Genomic DNA, 21,115 nt, shown 5'->3' on the forward strand with positions numbered 1-21,115 from the left:
TGGTTTGGGGTGTGCTAGACCGGATAGTGAAGGCAAAAGGGCCAACAAGTGCTAAGCATCTCTGGGAACTCCTTCAAGACTGTTGGAAGACAATTTCCGGTGACTACCTCTTGAAGCTCATCAATAGAATGCCAAGAGTGTGCAAAGCAGTAATCAAAGCAAAAGGTGGCTACTTTGAAGAACGTAGAATATAAGACCTATTTTCAGTTGTTTCACACTTTTTTTTAAGTATTTCATTCCACATGTGTTAATTCATAGTTTTGATGCCTTCAATGGTAATCTACAATTTTCAGAGTCATGAAAATAAAGAAAACCCTTTGAATGAGAAGGTGTGTCCTATATATATATATAATATATACTGCTCATAAAAATAAAGGGAACACTAAAATACCATTTTGTTGTTTAAGTGTTCCCGTTATTTTTTTGAGCCGTATACATATCATATATATTTTAAAAATTACAAAAATAATATTTTTTATTTATATAGTGGCAGACATATTCCACAGAGGAGAAATGTACAGACATTATGAGAGATTACGTCTGTACATTTGACAGACAGTGAGAAAGAATGACAATAAAGAATAACAAAATTCAACAGATGCCTAGAGGAGTGAGGGCCCTGCTCGCAAGCTTATAATCTATAAGGAAATAGGGGAGGCACAAAAGGTAAATGGAAAAAAAAAAATACTTGTCATATATAGTCCAATCATCAATATAATGATAGGGGATTCAAATACAGCTGCTTGAACCAGTCACCAGCCAGATTCTATACAAGTACAGATACAGAGTGTAGAAAAGTATATGGAGGGTATGCAACCAGATGATACAGGAGACCAGAATTGGAAGATCATTTTGTAAAGGGCTGAATGAGAATAGAAAAAGGAAAATCGGCTGATGCTATAGTTCAGACACTCTTGGAGCTTTGTGTGCTCAGGTAAATTTAAATAAGGTTTAAGACCTAAATTAGCCTGTTATGGTTATGGCTTGTTCATTATCATTGTTAGGCCAGGTGATTCAAATATCACAGCATTATAAGAGACTCAGCCTCCTCTAAACTTGTGCCAAAAAAATAGCAGCCATCGGTTCTTCTAAGCAGCTGACTAGCACTCTGAAAATGAAAATGATGGAGGCCCCCAAAGCAGGAGAAGGCTATAAGAAGATAGCAAAGCCTTTTCAAGTTGCCCTTCCTCAGTTTGGGATATAATTAACCTGCTGTTGTCTTCGGTCAAAAACCGACCGATTTTGAACTTTAATATTTTTTCAAATATTCAAGATGCGGTTCTGAAACTTGTGGTTGATTGACTTTTCCTCATTTGAGGAGTTCTTACTAGGCGTACTGTTATATATATTTTTTTATGTTTACTTTTTGCTCCACAATTTTTTATTCACTTGTACTCTTCGGTCAAAAATGATCAATAGCCTTTTATAGTGATCTCCAGCCATTTTATGAGTAAAATAAAGGAGCTATAATCTCATTTTGGACTATATATTACATCTACTACTATTTATCAATTTATTTAGGTCCTTTTGGTCCATGCAGATTTACACATACAAACATTTTCTCATTACAATACTGCTGATGGATTACCTTCCAGTATAGTTATGTGCCAAATATTTTTACCCTGCTGTTCCTGTAAAATAGTTCAATTCAGTTCTCAACATTTCATATTGTAAATTAACATATTCTCTTTTTTTACTTGTGTTCCCTGATCTTAGTTCTGTGAAATGCTGACCTGAAAGAGTACTAATAAATTCTGTCTGAAAAGTGTGTTTGCTTTACTCTGAGCTCTTATCCTAAAGGGTGGGGGGCGGGGGGTTATTTTATCTTATCAGTAGACAATTGCCATAGTAGTCTACCCAGTTTAATTTTCAGTCCAGCTGGAGAGAGAGCAGAAAGGACATATACAGACAACAGAGTTCTAAAGGATCATCTTTACAGGTATGTAGCAGATAAACTATTTTTTTATTGTCAAAGTATTCAATTCTTTTGATTAGATGGTAATAGTTTGTTCTCTCATTGTATTATTATTTTTTATGTATATTTTATGTTTTCATTCCAGAGTGTTGCCTCTTTGCATAATGAGAAAACGTATAATGACTGAAAAAGATTTGGAGGACTTTGTAAACGCCTCTAATTCTGATGATGATGATGATGCCCCGCCTGAGAATGTGTCAGAAGAGGAGGACCACATAAGTGATTGGGAATCCAATGCAGAGCAATCTGATTCTGAAGTGGAATCTGATGAGGAAACCCAGACAACTAGTGGGATCCAAGAAATCCTTTCAAAGAACAAAGATGTCATTTGGAACCTTCAGCCTTTTACTCAGTCTGGTAGAATGTCTTCTAAAGATGTCATAAAAGGTACACCTGGTCCTACCAGGTATGCTATATCAAGAATTGATGACATACAATCTGCATTCAAATTGTTTATAAATATTACCATACAAAACATCATAATCCAAATGTCCAACATTGAGGGACAACAAGTTTATGGCGAGAAATGGAAGACTTTAGATTTGACAGCTCTAAATGCTTTCATAGGATTACTACTGTTAGCAGGAGTCTACAGGTCATACTGTCAGTCAACCAGTACTTTATGGGATTCAGAAACTGGTCGCCACATATTTAGGGCCACAATGTCTGTGAAAAGATTTCATCAAATTTCAAGAGTCCTTCGTTTTGATAATAAAAGCAATCGAATTGAAAGAAGAGCCACAGACAAACTTGCCCCTATTAGAGATTTGTGGAACAAATGGGTAGAAAATCTACCAATATTTTATAATCCTGGTGACAATGTGACTGTAGATGAGCAATTAGTCTCATTCAGAGGTAGGTGTCCGTTCAGGCAGTGTATTCAAAGTAAGCCTGCAAAGTACGGCATCAAAATATGGACTCTGTGTGACAGCAAAAGTGTGTATGCTCTAAATGCACAGGTATACATAGGAAAACAAGCTGGACAAAGCCGAAAACAATCAAGGCATGCGAGTAGTCTTGGATTTGACCCAGGGACTCAAAGGACAAAATGTCACATGCGACAATTTTTTTACATCATATCAATTAGGGCAGGTGTTGATGAAAAGAAAAATTACCATGTTGGGTACTATTAGAAAAAATAAGCCAACTGCCGCAAGGTATTCTCAGTAAGAGAGACATTTATAGTTCTATGTTTTATTTTACTAAGGATACCACAGTAGTTTCTTACGTCCCAAAGAAATTCAAGCAGGGAATTCTGATGAGCACAATGCATCATGATAGTAAAATCAGTAATAGAGATGACAGAAAACCGGACATCATTTTAGAATATAATGCTACAAAAGGGGCTGTTGATACTCTAGATCAACTAATAGGCACTTACACCTGTAAGCGCAAAACAAATCGGTGGCCAATGGTGATTTTTTACAATATGCTTGATGTGTCCGCATACAATGCATTCGTGCTATGGAAGGAAATAGACCCAAATTGGAACAAAAATATACTATATAAGAGAAGACTTTTTTTAGAGGAGTTGGGAAAATCACTGGTTAGCCCATATATTGAAGAATGAAAGGTAACACCCAGAGCTGATGGAGCGGCAGCCATTGTCCACAGGATCCAACAGCAAGATAAAGAAAGTGAACCAACAGCTTCCACCACCACTGCTACGATACCCACGGACGCCACCAGCAACGCAACCAGCCTAAAACGGAAACGATGCGACTTCTCTCCAACATCAAGCAATCACAAATCAAATGTGATATGTTACAGATGTGAAAAATATTATATTTATGCAAAAGACATGTCATTTATACCTGTGACAATTGCAAACAGTAAATTTTGCACCGTGTGACTTATTTATCATTTTACATAAAAAAACTGAACTGTTAATTTTTTTTTGTTTTTTTTTTTTGTTGGAAAATAATATATTTACATTTAGTTTATTATTAGTTATAGTTTACAGTTGGATGAATAATTATTTTTGTATGTGCAAATATGTAATATGCATAAATATTCCAATGAAGCCATGTTAAATGTTTTGACACAAAAAAAAATAAAAAGTAAGTTTTTCTTTTCATTTTTCATTTGTTTATAAACAACCAGGTTCACATACAATATAATACTGCAAAAATTATTCAATTAAAACACTTAAATTAGCTAAAAATCAAGACTTTATTAGGTCCGGTCAAAAATTACCAGAAGATAACAAGTGTATAGTGGTAACCAGGAGAATAGCAGGGTTAAAAAATAGTAGTTAACAGGAACAGTGGAGATTAAAATAAGGTCTGGAACACCAAGCAAAATTTCTGTGAGAGTTGATCGTAGGATTGATAAAGAGGCAAATCAAAACCCCCACTTGACTACAAAAGACCTTTAGGAAGATTTAGCAGACTATGGAGTTGTGGTTTATTATTCTACTGTTCAGAGACATCTGCACAAATGTGACCTTCTGGGAAGAGTCATCAGAAGAAAATCTCTCCTGCATCCTTACCATAAAATTCAGCTTCAGAAGTATGCAGAAGAACATCTAAAAAAGGCTGATTCATTTTGGAACCAAGTCCTGTGAACCTACTGTATGAGAACTCTTTGGCCACAATAATCAATGGCATATGTGGAGAAAATAGGGCACAGAATTTCAGGAAAAGAACATATCGTCAACCACTAAGCATGGGCATGGATCAATCATGCTTTGGGGTTGTGTAGCAGCCAATGACACGAGGGACATTTCATGGGTAGAGTGAAGAATGGCTTCAATGAAATTTTAACAAATTCTTAATGCAAATATAGCACATTCTGTTAAAAAGCTGAAGTTGAAAATAGGATGGCTTCTACATAATGATCCTAAACACACATCAAAATCCACAATAGACTACCTCAAAAGGCGCAAGCTGAAGGTTTTACAATGGACGTCACAGTCCCATGATATGAAAATCATTGAAAAATCTGTGGCTAGACCTCAAAAGAGCAGTGAATGCAAGATGACCCAGGAATCTTACAGAACAGGAAGACCTTTCTAAGGGAAAATGGATGAAAATATGAAAATCCCTCAAACAAAAATTGAAAGACAAAAAAAGGAGGAAAAAATCGGGCACTGCAGCACAAAGGCTGTGGAGTGGAGCCGTACTTACAGGGGCTGCGTTTTATAAACTGAATATACGGGGGTGTGTGTATATATATATATATATATATATATATATATATATATATACTGCAGGGTCCGCTCTGGAGTGGAGCTGGGGGCAGGTGACAGCTGCGAGCGGCAGCGTTTGATCTCCTGCTCCCGCTCATATAATATGCACAGCCGCTGTCCATCAGCAGCGTGGTGCTGAAACTGCATCACGCTGAGGGGCTGGGGCAGCGGGGCATATTATATCTGCCTGCGCCCTCCTTTACTTACCTCCAGCACTGATCTCCGGTCTCCTGCTGCTGTTGTCTGTGATAAGGCAAACAGAGATGATATCACTCTGCCATGCCGATCACATGACCGGCAGCAAGAACCAGGAAGTAAGGAAGCCGGAGCTCAACTGCGAGGTGGGAGACACGGAGGGACAGCGCTGAGAAGGTAAGGAAAGAGTGTTTTATTTTATTATGGGCAACAGCATGGGGGGGCATATCTAACACAGGGGAGATGTGCCCTCTATAGTGGCCATGGGCAGCACACATGGGGGGCATATCTAACACAGGGGAGATGTGCCATCTATAGTGGCCATGGGCAGCACACATGGGGGGCATATCTAACACAGGGGAGATGCCATCTATAGTGGCCATGGGCAGCACACATGGGGGCCATATCAAACACAGGGGAGGTGTACCATCTATAGGGGCCATGGACAGCACACATGGGGGCCATATCTAACACAGGGGAGATGTGCCATCTATAGGGGCCATGGGCAGCACACATGGGGGCCATATCAAACACAGGGGAGATGTGTCATCTATAGTGGCCATGGGCAGCACACATGGGGGCCATATCTAACACAGGGGAGGTGTGCCATCTATGGGGGCCATGGGCAGCACAGGGGGACGTGTCCCAGCACAAGGGGGCTATATTCAATATAAGGGGGCCATATCCAGATTAAGGGGGGCTAATTTTAGGATGGAGGGCTATGAGGGACATATACCCTATATGATTTGTTAGACGGACACTGGCATTATAAGATGGACCCCATTTAACATTAAAAAAAAAAGATCTCTTTTCCTTCACCAAATTTGGGGGGGGGCCTTATAATCAGGTGCGTCTTATAAAGCAAAAAATACGGTATATATATATATATATATATATATATATATATATATATACACAAATTTTATATATAAATTTATTTATTTATTTTATTTTTTGCCTAAAATACAATGGGAAAAGTATCATCTTTACCCCTATGCCTTTAAGAGATCATTTCATCTTCAATTTGCTTAACTGTTCACAAAAACAGTAACTTTGACTAGGGGGGCCCAAACACTGTATTGTTGCATGTTGTATATTATGTACAATATTCAAGTTTTTTTTATTTGGCAATCATATGCATGAATGTGGCAGGATTATGATTGGATTGCAGAGAGTAGTGCACACTTTAACAAATCACAAACAACCCAGAAAACGACATATAAATATTGATTTTGAGCAAGTGTGCTCACTAGTGCTTGATATTTGATCGAGTAGCGGGATGCTCTGGTATGTTAGTTACATGCTTGACACCCCACCTTGTCTCTTTCATGGGGATTGCCTATCATACACGGTAATGCCGTAGACATGTTGGTCACACATTAAAATAGGTGTGAACTGAGATGAGGGAGAAACACACCAGCTCCAACATAGGCAGGGGAACACTGTTATGGTCGAGCTGTCGAATTGGTGAAAAGATGTGAAGAGAGCTCCAATCGACAGTCAGGGTCCACCGTGCAGTGGTGTAAAACTGCAGCTGGAAGCACAAAGGCTAAGTTAAAGACTCAGCAAAAACAAACAAAGAGTACAGAGACTGTGTTAAATGTCACACAGATACTGTATATAGCCTGAGCCTCTGTTGCCTCCAGAGGTAGACATAAGAATACAGGTTGAACATCTGTTACCTCACAGAGGAAGGTTATAGCATAAACAGTGTGGGTTAAACTAGAGCAATGGAGCGCTAACCGCACTCCACTAGACAGGAGAAGTCAGTTAGAGCTCCAGGTTGTGAGCAATTAGAAGTCTACTGGTCTGGCTATGCTCTAACCCTATACAAGTCCACAACCACCTGTCAGTCATGCCCCTATGTTCCCCACATGACAGACATAGTCTAGCCCCAGTGCCTAGCCCTGAGTCTGGTAGAGAGAAGGAGGATGTGCAGTGACAACTTATGTCTGAACACAATAAGATGACTGCACATCCACATGCAGGCTCTAATGGTTCTTAAAACTCTATGCTGCACCCCAAACAAGGAGTAGCCACCACCTAGGAAAAGCCTTGGCCAATGAGGAGCAACGATGTGGCAGTGATGTCACCCATATCCAATCACATAGCAGCGTGTCAGTGGTGACGTCACCAGCAACCAATTACATGGCAGCGCATCAGTGGTGACGTCACCTGCAACCAATCTGCCACTGCCACGTAGCACACATGCGCAGACAGCGGTAATCCCCAGCACATGAGCACTGGAGCCTTTTGGACACATAGACTCAAGGAAGAAATACCTCTGCCTGCACCTGCGCAGTAGGACTATATAGAGACTTATGCGGGCTTTACACGTTACGATCTATCGTGCAATTGCACGAGCGATCGTACCCGCCTCCGTCGTTTGTGCGTCATGGGCAAATTGCTGCCCATGTGGCACAAAGTCGTTAAACCGCCGTCACACATACTTACCTGCTGAGCTACCTCGCTGTGGGCAGCGAACATCCTCTTTCTGAAGTGGGAGGGACGTTAGGCATCACAGCGACGTCACACAGCCGCTAGCCAATAGAAGCAGAGGGGCGGAGATGAGCGGGACGTAAACATCCCGCCCACCTCCTTCCTTCTGCATAGCCGGCAGGTGCTGCGGGACGTAGCTAAGCTGTGTTCGTCGACCCCGGGGTGTCACACAGAGCAAAGTGTGCTACCCCGGGTACGATGAACCACTGGCGCCATGTTAAATAAACAATTTTTTAAAACTCAGCGACGAGTACACGACTGACGATTTGTGAGTGCTTCTGCATCGCACAGAGGTGTCACACGAGACGACGTCGTGAACGATGCCGGATGTGCGTCACGAAAACCATGACCCAAACGATGCATCGCACGATAGCTCGTCTCGTGTAAAGCCTGCATTAGTCTCTGAACACCAAAATGTCCTACCCATGTAATGAGCAGAGGCCAGATGACTAGAATGCCATCGAAGGGGAACAGGAGATTCAGACGTCATTACCGAGGAGGCAATATCTACATAGGTGTATAGAGGACCATTTCCAACAACCACCACTCCAGTGTTCTAATGGTACATTGTGTTTGCTAACTGTGTTAGAAGGCTAATGGATGTTTAGAAATCCCTTGAAAACTCTTGTGCAAGTAGGTTAGCATAGCTGAAAACAGTTTTCCTGATTAGAGAAACTATAAAACTAACCTTCCTTTGAGCTAGTTGAGAATCTGGAGCATTACATTTGTTGGATCCATTAAACTCTCAAAATAGCCAGAAAAAGAGAACTTTCATGTGAAACTCAACAGTCTATTCTTGTTCTTAGAAATGAAGGATATTCCATGCGAGAAATTGCCAAGAAACTGAAGATTTCCTACAACGGTGTGTGCTACTCCCTTCAGAGGAGAGCACACACAGGCTCTAACCAGAGTAAAAAGAGAAGTGGGAGGCTCCACTGCACAACTGAGCAACAAGACAAATACATTAGAGTCTCTAGTTTGAGAAATCAGTGCCTCACAGGTCCTCAACTGGCAGCTTCATTAAATAGTACCCCCAAAGCACCAGTGTCAACGTCTACAGTGAAGAGGCGACTCCAAGATCTAGGCCTTCAGGGCAGAGTGGCAAAGAAAAAGGCATACCTGAGATTGGCTAATAAGAGGAAACGTTTAATATGGGCAAAAGAACAAACTTTGGACACAGGAATATTGGAAAAAAGTGTCATGGACAGACGAATCGAAGTTTGAGGTGTTTGGATTACACAGAAGAACATTTGTGAGATGCAGAACAACTGAAAAGATGCTGGAAGAGTGCCTGACGCCATCTGTCAAGCATGGTGGAGGTAATGTGATGGGCTGGGGTTGCTTTGGTGCTGGTAAAGTGGTAGATTTGTACAAGGTAAAAGGGATTTTGAATAACAAAGGCTATCACTCCATTTTGCAACGCCATGCCATACCCTGTGGACAGTGCTTGATTGGAGCCAATTTCATCCTACAAAAGGACAATGACCTAAAGCACACCTCCAAATTATACATGAACTATTTAGGAAAGAAGCAGGCAGCTGGTATTCTATCTGTAATGGAGTGACCAGCCCAGTCACCAGATCTCAACCCTATTGAGCTGTTGTGGGAGCAGCTCAACCGTATGGTACGCAAAAAGTGCCCATCAAGCCAATCCAACTTGTGAGAGCGGCTTGTGGAAGCATGGGGGGAAATATCTCCAGATTACCTCCGCAAAGTAACAGCTAGAATGCCAAAGGTCTGCAAAGCTGGAATTGCTGCAAAGGGAACATTCTTTGATGAAAGCAAAGTTTTAAGGAGAAAATTATTATTTCAAGTAAAAATCATTATCTCTAACCTCGTCAATGTCTGGACTATATTTTCTATTCATTATGCAACTCATTTGATAAATAAAAGAATGATTTTTTATGGAAAAGACAAAATTGTCTGGGTGACCCCAAACTTTTGAACTGTAGTACACATGTATTTATACATATAAATGAGATCTCCTCTGAGACGTCTTTTTTCTAAGCTAAACATATCTAACTTTTTCAACCTCTCATCATATGGAAGCCTTCCATTCCTTGTAGTAGTCTAGTTGCCCGCCTTTGAACTAACTCTAACTTCTGAATGTCCTTTTTAAAATGTGGAGCCCAAAACTGGATCCCATATTCCACTTTACAAGTGATTTATAGAGGGGTAACAATATGTTGGGATCACGGGATCTAATTTCTCTTTTTACACATCCTAAAATCTTGTTTGCTTTAGCAGCTGCTGCCTGATATTGAGTGCTGCTGCTCAGCTTATTTGTAATAAGAATACCCAAGTCCCTCTCCTGTTCTGTAGTCCCGAATTTACTTCCAGCTATAGGATTACGCCATTCTAGGTGCATTACTTTACATTTACCAACATTAAATTTTATTTGCCAAGTATCTGCCCATTCTGACATCTTATCCAGATCTTTTTGTTGTTGAAATTTTAATTTGGGGATTGATAAGTTGGACTCTAGGTACTGATCTTCCCTCCTTCAAAGATTATTCCAATGATAGCCTATATTTAGAAATTGCTCTTTCATAATGTTGTCTTCCAGTAAAATATGATGTGTATGGGTACAGTTACGGTGAAGTCGCATGAGGCTTTCGAGGATATTAGTTAGCCATGATGGTGACAGCTAAAAATATAAAAATATTAATAAAACTGTTCAAATCAACATGTTTTCTAAAACTTTTTGTAGATTATTTGTCTCCATCTGCATAAACCGTTATATCCAATAAATTATTTTTTCCTATATGAGGCATAATCTTGAACACTACTGCTATCATTTTACACTGCAGCTACCCCCTTTTTCTACTCTCACTGTAGACTTGCATGTCATTTACTAGAACCAGAAGCGGTGAACTCCAGCAATTACATTCTAAAACTCCCTAAAAGACAAGACTTTAACCCCTTTACTTCATACCACTGTTTATGTCAGCGGTATATTGAGAATATTCATTACATCTATTTGACTTTTAGCTTAAGATCTCCTCGCATTTTTGACCACCACATGACATGTAGTGTATGTGGGGAACAAAAATACTGTCCTGCTCAGTCAATCATCGTTCTCAGGCAAGTGCAAATTTTTCCGATAGCTATTATTGGATTAAAGCATTTCGTTCATTCTATTAGTTCCTAATAGAAGCGCAGTAGTTTTTTAGTATACACATATTTATATTCTTTGACAGGTGAAACATGATCCCTCTTCTCTACCTGTAGCACTGCCATTTGAAAATAAAAGTATCCTAAACATTAATTTAGAGTGATTGTGGTTTTCTTTTTATTGTTTTGATAGGTGCATCTGCCTGCCAACTGAAAATGCTGACAGGCTGACTCTTATCAGAATGAGCAAGGCTTGGATTTGCCCAGACTTCGCAACCTGACTGTAACGTCTGCGTGGGACCACAGTCTTAGAATGGCTGTCACGGACAAACTAGAGGCTAGCCGCCCACTCAGCAGGATCCCGAAAAAACCCAAACCCTTTAACCCCTTTACAGGGATCTGGAATTACTACAGGGCCCTGGAGATCACTACCTGTGGAAGGCTGCAATCCCAAGAAAAGTAGTCGGCAGGCAGAGACAAACCAGGAGGCTCAAAAAAAAAGAGACAAAATTGGCAGGCAAGAGAGAAGTCAGGAAATCAGGCTAAGGTCAAACCAGAGGTGACAGTGAAGTACAAAACGGCAGGCAGGAGGGTAGACAGGGAGCAGGCAGGGATCAAAACACAGGGATCAATATACAGAGCAGGGCGAGTACCATAAACAAGGACGAATAACTAGACTATATCTGGCAGGGAGCAGCAGACGACTGAAGGTATAAGAAGGGTGTGGTGCCTTCCAATAGGCTGGAGCTGGAATCTGATAACTTCACCTGGAAGGCAAACACACCCACAGGCAGCCAGTGGTACTGCAAGTCCCAGGCCTACCAACCAGAGCTACTGGTACTGACTCCGCCTCTATCACCACCACCACCCACAGTGGGAATGAAGCAGTGCCTAGTGACTGGTGCAGTTATCACAGCAGCAGACTCTGGTGGAGATGTGACACTGACTGGATGACAGCAGTGGAACCGGAAGCCAATTTAAATGTTCCTTTTTTTCTGGTGTATTACCATGTACTCCTTCCTATCAAAAAGGGATATATTGTTCATGGTTTCTGATTATTATTATTTTCCTCCTCCTCCACCATATTAACAGGGTCATCATGCAGCCCTCGCTCAAAATTTTTAGAGGGTCGTTTTCCTTTGAAGATTATTTTTTTTCAATTTCTCTTCCAAAAATAAAAAGAAATAATCTGTCCAGTGTCTCTCAAGTTTATTCAACTGTATAGTACTACACCTTATTTGACTGATATATCAACAAATACAAGTCAAATATTTACATTATCATCAAACCTTTAATGATGGAATGTAGTAGACAATAGTTTAGAAATCCTGTATTTGTAACATGGACTATGATGATTAAACAAGATATAAATCTATAGCAGTATAAATGATTACTTTGTCTATTTTCGAGGGTCTAGTAGAAAGTGCTGATTCCTGGCACCATGTTGCTCAGGAATGTCAATGGACGTCAATTGTTTATTTTAAAATTTGACATTCAGAAAATCTAATTTAAATGGTTGAATTCTACCTCCATCTAAATTTATTTTATGAAATACAGATATCAGGACGGAGAGCTGAACGAATCTGTACATCATGCAACTAAAGCATATTTTGTAATCATTGCTAAAAATCACTAGGTAACATAATGTCTACTGACAATACACATGGCAACAAACATAGAGAAGAGCAGATGTGCTGTGATTTGTTTCACAGATTGTTTTGTTAATTTTTTCTCTGTTTTTGATTTTTTTTAACAAATGATAAAAGTGTAAAGCTAAGATTTTTTTGGCTAAGAAAATGAGGAATGTTGAAAAAATATATAAACCTGTCCAAAATGGCTCACTCGGCGCTGAAATAAAATAAACATCTCTCTTACAAATGAACAAACTATTTGGGAACATTTCAATTTTGTACTTATTCTAAACACTCTCTGGACAGAAGATCTGATTTTAAAGGGAACCTGTCACCAGGTTTTTCCCATATAAAATACAGCCACCACCTGTAAGCCCTTATATTCAGCATTCTAGCATGGTGTATATACAGTGAAGGAAATAATTATTTGATCCCTTGCTGATTTTGTAAGTTTGCCCACTGACAAAGATATGAACAGCCTATAATTTTAAGGGTAGGTTAATTTTAACAGTAAGAGACTATCCAAAATAAAATCCAGAAAATCACCTTGTATAAATTATATTAATTTTCATTTTCTAGAGAGTAATAAGTATTTGATCCCCTACCAACCATTAAGAGTTCTGGCTCCTACAGACCAGTTAGACGCTCCTAATCAACTTGTTATCTACATTAAAGACTGCTGTATAAATTGTCACCTGTATAAAAGACTCCTGTCCACAGACTCAATTAATCAGTCAGCCTCTAACCTCTACAACATGGGCAAGACCACAGAGCTTTCTAAGGATGTCAGGGACAAGATCATAAATCTGCAGAAGGCTGGAATGGGCTATAAAACCATAAGTAAGACGTTGGGTGAGAAGGAAACAACTGTTAGTAAGAAAATGGAAGAAATAAAAAATGAGTGTCAATTGACATCGATCTGGGTCTCCATGCAGAATCTCACATCGTGTAATATCCAGGATCATGAAGAAGGTGAGAGATCAGCCTAAAATTACACAGGGGGAACTTGTTAATGATATCAATGCAGCTAGGACCATTGTCACAAGAAAACCATTGGTAACACATTACGCTGTAATCGATTAAAATCCTGCAATGCCCACAAAGTACCTCTGCTCAAGAAGGCACATGTGCAGGCCCCTCTCAAGTTTGCCAATGAACACCTGGGTGATTATGAGAGTGATTGGGAGAAGGTGCTGTGGCTAGATGAGACAAAAATTGAGCTCTTTGTCATTAACTTTAGTCACCATTTTTGGAGGAAGAGAAATGCTGCCTATGACCCAAAGAACACCATCTCCATTATCAAGCATGGAGGTGGAAACTTTATGTTTTTGGGTCTGTTTCTCTGCTTAAGGCACAGGACTCCTTCACCGCATCAATAGGACAATGACAACCTCTTTCCCTCCACAAAGACATTAAAAATGGGTCATGGTTGGGTCTTCCAGCATGACAATTACCCAAAACATACAGCCAAGGCAACAAAGGAGTGGCTCAAAAAAAGCACATTAAGGTCATGGAGTGGCCTAGCCAGTCTCGCGACCTTAATACCATAGAAAACATATGGAGGGAGCTAAAGCTCCGAGTTTCCAAGCGATCTGCAACGAAAAGAGGACCACAATTCCTCCTATCATGTGCGCAAACCTCATCATCAACTACAAAAAACATCTCACTGATGTGCTTGCCAACAAGGGTTTTGCCACCAACTATAAAGTCTTGTTTGCCAGAGGGGTCAAATACTTATTTATCTCTGCAAAATGCAAAAAACATTTTCATAATTTATACAATGTGATTTTCTGGATTTTATTTTTGATATTTGATCTCTCACTGTTAAAATTAACCTACCCTTAAAATTATAGACTGTTCATGTTTTTGTCAGTGGGCAAACTTACAAAATTACCATGGGGTCAAATAATTGTTTCTTTCACTGTAATTGCCCCAAGTCGCTCTTTATATCATAAAAAAAGACCTTTTATTGTACTCACCTATGGGGCTGTTTGGTCTGATAGGTGTCTCAAGTCTTGATCTGACGCCTCCTCTCTTCTTCCTTCTTGTGGATGACACATCCTACGTCATCTTTACAGTGTCTTACATTGTGCTCCTTTGCACGCGCAGTTCTCTCTACCCTTCTGAGGGCAGAGCAAAGTACTGTAATGCGCACGTATGGGGAAAGGCCAAAGAATGCCCATGCATACGTACTACATAATTTCTCTGCTCTCATAAGGGCAGATAGAAGTGCGCGAGTTCAGGAGTGCACTGGAAGACAATGTGTGGATGACGTAGGACGTATTATCCACATGAAGCAAGAAGAGAGGCCTGCAATGCCTGACAGACTGAACAGCCCCATAGGTGAGTATAATAAAAGATCATTTTTATGTTATGCAGTTCGGCCTGGTGACTTAATTCTACAATGCTTTATATAAGGGCTTATTGGTGGTCTCCGCACTTTACTGTGTATGGGTAAAAACCTGCTGACAGAATCCAATTAATATCACAAAATAAAGAACTTTGATGCATAATCTATCCATCTATTTAATTAACTATCCAATGTCAGAGTGGGATACTAAGGGGTAATTTGCACACTATGACAGCGCAAGCCGATGCTGAGATGCCGAGCGCGATAGTCCCCGCCCCCGTCGCAGCTGCGATATCATTGTGATAGCTGCCGTAGCGAACATTATCGCTACGGCAGCTTCACATGCACTCACCTGCTGTGCGACGTCACTCTGGCCGGCGATCCGCCTCCTTATTAAGGGGGAGGGTCGTGCGGCGTCACTGCGACGTCACACGGCAGGTGGCCAATAGGAGCGGAGGGGCGGAGATGAGCGGGACGTAAACATCACGCCCACCTCCTTCCTTCCACGTAGCCGACGGGAGCCGCGGTGATGCAGGTAAGGAGATGTTCCTCGCTCCTGCGACTTCACACACAGCGATGTGTGCTGCCGCAGGAGTGAGGAACAACATCGGACCGTTGCGTCAGTGTAATTATTGAATTCGCCGACGCTACACCGATGATACGATTACGATGCTTTTGCGCTCGTTAATCATATCATCTAGGATTTACACACTATGATGTCGAGAGCGACGCAGGAAGTGCGTCACTTTCAACATGACCCCACCGACATCGCACCTGTGATGTCGTAGTGTTCAAAGTACCCCTAAGGATCCACCAATAACAATAACTTTTCGATCCCACTGTTCTGACATTTAAAAAAGTATCCAAAATGTAATCATGAATTACTTGAATGTGGTGGTTTAGGTAACCACTAATCATAAAGGCTATGCAATATATGCAACTATAATCATTATTAATTTATATTTATTGCTATCTATCTATCTATCTATCTATCTGTCTGTCTGTCTGTCTGTCTAACTATCTATTTATCTATCTATGATCTACGGATACAAGTAATCTAAAAAGGATTCATTGACTTACCTCAGTCAGATGGCCTTTCATTTCCATACTGGTAAATGTATTCTCACAATCAGAACTCATTTTTCAAGAGTTGCCCAAAGAATTCCAAACCTGAAATCCAACTGCACAGTCATATTCACAACAGTTGGTTTTACTGAAGTTTGGATGTAGCATGATATTCTTAATTATTTACTACGTTTTTTTTATGTTTATCCTTAACTGAGTTAAGTCACTGTAGGACAGTTTAGATGTCGTTGAAATAGAATTAATTATTATACTAAGAAAGAAAAAAACAGTTTGGCAGTATCTATTTGAAGAGAATACTTTGTCCTCCCCATTATCTTTCTGTGCTGAGTAAAAACAATTCAATAGACTAATAGAACCAAACCGTTTGGAACACCATTCTAAGTCCGAGTTTTGCACCCAGTTCGGACTTAGAATGGTGTTCCAAACGTTATTCCTATTTGTTAGTATTTTTTCGTTTGTGAACCCTCCCCAACCACACCTATTGCCAATCCATATCATACGCATAAATAGCCTGGGTCTCAGCTTCCCATACACTGTAGGTTTTTTAACTGCATGAGAGGACACACACAAGCTAGGGACCCCAACGTAGAGAAATACTTTGGCGTAGTATTGGGGCTCTATTGCATTGATCAATTCAGTAGCTAAATTTCTCTTGATTCATATGTTCATGGCAGTAATGCAGATTCCATTTTTCACATATTCACTCTTGCATATAGCTATTGGATTTTTCAAGTCAGTATTCACACAGCAGTTTCTGCTATTTCATGTATTCCCCTTACATAGTCACTGGTGTGCATACCTTATCTCCCCATAGTGATGTTTTTTTAGGTTTTTGCACCCAGTTCGGACTTAGAATGGTGTTCCAAACGTTATTACTATTTGTTAGTATTTTTTCGTTTGTGAACCCTCCCCAACCACACCTATTGCCAATCCATATCATACGCATAAATAGCCTGGGTCTCAGCTTCCCATACACGGTAGGTTTTTTAACTGCATGAGAGGACACACACAAGCTAGGGACCCCAACGTAGAGAAATACTTTGGCGTAGTGTTGGGGCTCTATTGCATTGATCAATTCAGTAGCTAAATTTCTCTTGATTCATATGTTCATGGCAGTAATGCAGATTCCATTTTTCACATATTCACTCTTGCATATAGCTATTGGATTTTTCAAGTCAGTATTCACACAGCAGTTTCTGCTATTTCATGTATTCCCCTTACATAGTCACTGGTGTGCATACCTTATCTCCCCATAGTGATGTTTTTTTAGGTTTTTGCACCCAGTTCGGACTTAGAATGGTGTTCCAAACGTTATTCCTATTTGCTGGTCTGATTGCAGGCTGTTGCCGGATGTCAGTTGTTCTTTGTATCTCCAGCCTGCTTAATCCTGCTCTACATCACATCCACTCCAGATAAGTTCTTGCTCTTTATTTATTGCCTGGTTCTTTTGCTTATCTGGGTTTGTCATTTGTTGTGGTTGGTTTCAGTTTATTTCCTTCCAGGGATTTTTCCCCTCAGTGGATTGTTGAGGAACTCCCTGCAGTTCTGTGTGGAGTATAGCTCCTTTGGGTCCATGTGTTTATGGCTTGTTGAATTTGTTATAATTCTTGTTTTCTGTTCATTGGTATGACAAGGGCACCTGGTATAGGATGGAGTTCAGATCGAGCGATCTGAGGGCCTTTTTGTACTATCAGGAAGTTGGTATTTTGCAGGGTTTTCTCTGGCTACCATCAGTCCCTTTCCTGTCCTTTCCTATTTTAGTCAGCGGGGGCCTCACCTTTTGCTAATCCTGTCATCTACCTTTGTATTGTGTTTTTCCTATATCACCGCAGTCTTTGAATGTGGGGGGCTTGCTATTCTTGTCTATTTTCTGAGGCAGAGAGTTATTCATCTTTCCTACCTTTAGGATAGTTAGTTCTCCGGCTGGGTTCGCGGTGCACAGGATGTTAGGTCACCCCTTGGCTACTTCTAGTTGTGTTGGTTAGTAAGGGGATGGCGGCCAGATTAGTTGCCAAGGCTCTTGTCACCTTTTTGCCAATGATTTGTGGTGATCTTCCATGGTTCCGGATCATAACACATATCGCTGCTGCGACAGGGGCGGGGACTATCGCACTCGGCATCGCAGCATCGGCTTGCGATGTCGTAGTGTGCAAAGTACCCCTTAATGATGTTGAGATCAGAGTTCTGGTGGGGTCATATCATCACTTCCAGGTCTCCTTGGTCTTCATTATGCCAATGGTAATTCTTAATGACATTGGCTGTATGTTTGGGGATATTGTTCTGCTGCAGAATAAATCAGGGAGCAATCAAACACCTCCCCAATGGTACTGTATGATGGAGCAGTATCTCCCTGCAATTCTCATAATTGAAGATGTCATTTAGTCTTGATAAAATCAGCATCTGCATTTGATGAAATGTAGCCCCATATTTGCAAGTAACCACCACAGTGCGTCATTTTTGTCTAAAATTATGTCAAGAGATTAACACAAGCCTATATCCACAGAAAATCTTTGGTTAGTTCTCCAAGATATTTGCAACAACCAACCAATCTTTTTAAAACTGTTGGCAATGTATCTAGAAGACTTGATGCTGTTTTGATGGCAAAGGCTGGTCACATTAAATATTGATTTGATTTTAATTTCTCTTTTGTTCATTGAAGTTGCATTTTGTTAACTAATAAGAATATACTATTAATAGAAATGAGCAAGTGTGCTTAGCACTGCTCGTTACTCAATTGAGTATTGGAGTGCTTGGCATGCTCCATACTCGATCAAGTATCCCAGGTGCTCGCGCGCCATATGCTTGAGACCCCACCGTGCATGTTTCGCTGTAGGTTTTGCAGCCACTAAACATGTTAGCATTCCCTGCCAATAACAGTAATGCCACAGCCAGGTTGGCTACTGGCTTTACTATGATTAGTGGGTCACATTGCGTCATAGGTTCTATACAAAAGACCTGGTGAAGCAACACGCAGCACACTGTACCTCAGCAATAGTGTAGGGAAAGCTGCTGAAGAAGAGATAGTGTATTAGAGTGCTAATTGTCTTACAGTCCTTGTTGCTGCAAGGCACAAAATCTAATTTTTAATAATACTGCTCTTAGCTGCATGTAGGGCTAGCTGCTGGGAAGGGATTGTGTATTAGAGGCATCTAGGCAGGGATTATAGCCTTACAATCCTTGCTGCTGCAACGTAAAACCAAAAGTTTTTTTCAGGGCTAGGTCTAATCTATTCTATTTTCAAACAATACCGCTCTTAGATGCGTTTAGTATATTTAGAGCTGCTTTAGAAGGGATAGTGTATTAGGAGCATCAAGATAGAAATGATTGCTTTACAGTCCTTGCTGCTGCAACATAAAAAAATCTACTCTATTATCTAATAATACCATTCAGCTACATTTAAGGCCCAGTCACACACAACGACTTACCAGCGATCCCGAAAACGATGCGATCTGATAGGGATCGCAGGTAAGTCGCTGGGAGGTCGCAGGTGAGATGTCACACAGATAGATCTTACCAGCGATGCAGAAACAATACAGGTCGCAGTAGCGACCTGTATAACGATCTCAGCAGTCACTGTGACCCTGTCACACAGTGTCAAACACAGCGATGTGTCCTGCCCAGCAGGACATCACCTTTGAAGAAAATGGCCTGGACCATTCTGCAACGACTAGAGATCTCACAGCAGGGGCCTTATCGCTGGTAGGTGTCACACATAACAAGATCGCTAACGGGATCGCTACTGCGTCACCAAACGGTGACTCATCTGCGATCTCGTTATGTGTGACGGTACCTTTAGAGTAGAGCTAACTGATATAGAAGGGATTGTGTGCTAGAGGCATTTTAGCAGGGATTACTACCTCCCAGTCCTTACTGCTGCAATGTAAAACGAAAAGTCCTTTTCAGGGCTAAGTCTAATCTATTCTTTTCTTTAATAATACCACTGTTAAGGTACTGTCACACATAACGAGATCGCTAGCGAGATCGCAGCTGAGTCACCGTTTTGGTGACGCAGTTGCGATCCCGTTAGCGATCTCGTTATGTGTGACACTTACCAGCGATCAGGCCCCTGCTGTGAGATCTCTAGTCGTTGCAGAATGGTCCAGGCCATTTTCTTCAAAGGCGATGTCCTGCTGGGCAGGACACATCGCTGTGTTTGACACTGTGTAACAGGATCACAGTGACTGCTGAGATCGTTATACAGGTCGCTACTGCGACCTGTATTGTTCTGCATCGCTGGTAAGATCTGACTGTGTGACATCTCACCTGCGACCTCCCAGCGACTTACCTGCGATCCCTATCAGGTCGCATCGTTTTCGGGATCGCAGGTAAGTCGTTATGTGTGAAGGTACCTTTAGCTGCATTTAGTGTAGGGAGTTTAGGGAGAGCAGCTGGAGAAGAGTGAGTGTACTAAAGGTACCCAGCCAGGGATTATTGCCTCCAAGTTCTTGCTGCTGAACTGTAAAACCAGAAGCCCATTTCAGTGCAAATTCTAATCTATTCTATTTTTTGATAAAAATGCTCTTGGCTGCATTTAGTGTAGGGACAGGTGCTGGAGAAGTGATAGTTTATTAGAGGCATTTAGGAAGGGATTATAGCCTTACAATCCTTGCTTCTGGAACGTAAAAGGAAGCCAATGTCACAGCCACTCAACCTCCACACTAGAGGGGAGGGGCGGCTGCTTAGCATAAGACATGCACACTAATAAGGCTTGCACTGGGAGCCCATCATATAGTGAGTGAAATGCACAGTGTCTGAACTGTAACCTATAAATGACGCCAGAAACCCAGGTCAGGCGGGCTAAACAGCACTATATAGGTGCATCTCGCACGGATACACGAGACGCACAGTGTCTGAATTAAGGCCTATAAATGACGCAGAACACCAGGTCCAGGCAGGTCAGTTAGCACTATATGAGTACATAACACATGACAGGCTCACCATTTTCCACCTGAATTCAAAAGGTCCACACACATCCTGCAAAAATGGATAAAATGTGCCATACCTCAAATAGTGAGATAGTTTATATTTTGGCCCAAAATATGTAAGCTCGCAATCCGTTCGTCAAGGATTCTCAC

General features: G+C 40.9%; 1 protein-coding gene across 1 annotated transcript in view; it reads right to left on the bottom strand.

The window, feature by feature from the left end:
- Positions 1-16,145, bottom strand: part of LOC142303441 (solute carrier family 23 member 2-like) — a 511,942-nt gene extending 495,797 nt beyond the window's left edge. The window contains exon 1 of the mRNA XM_075344788.1: positions 16,035-16,145. Coding sequence (XP_075200903.1) covers positions 16,035-16,094 — 60 coding nt within the window. The 5' untranslated portion in view covers positions 16,095-16,145. The remainder of the gene's footprint in view (positions 1-16,034) is intronic.
- Between the last annotated feature and the right edge of the window lie 4,970 nt (positions 16,146-21,115).

Source organism: Anomaloglossus baeobatrachus, chromosome 4 (assembly GCF_048569485.1).
Source record: "Anomaloglossus baeobatrachus isolate aAnoBae1 chromosome 4, aAnoBae1.hap1, whole genome shotgun sequence".
In the NCBI taxonomy this organism is placed as follows: Eukaryota; Metazoa; Chordata; class Amphibia; order Anura; family Aromobatidae; genus Anomaloglossus; species Anomaloglossus baeobatrachus.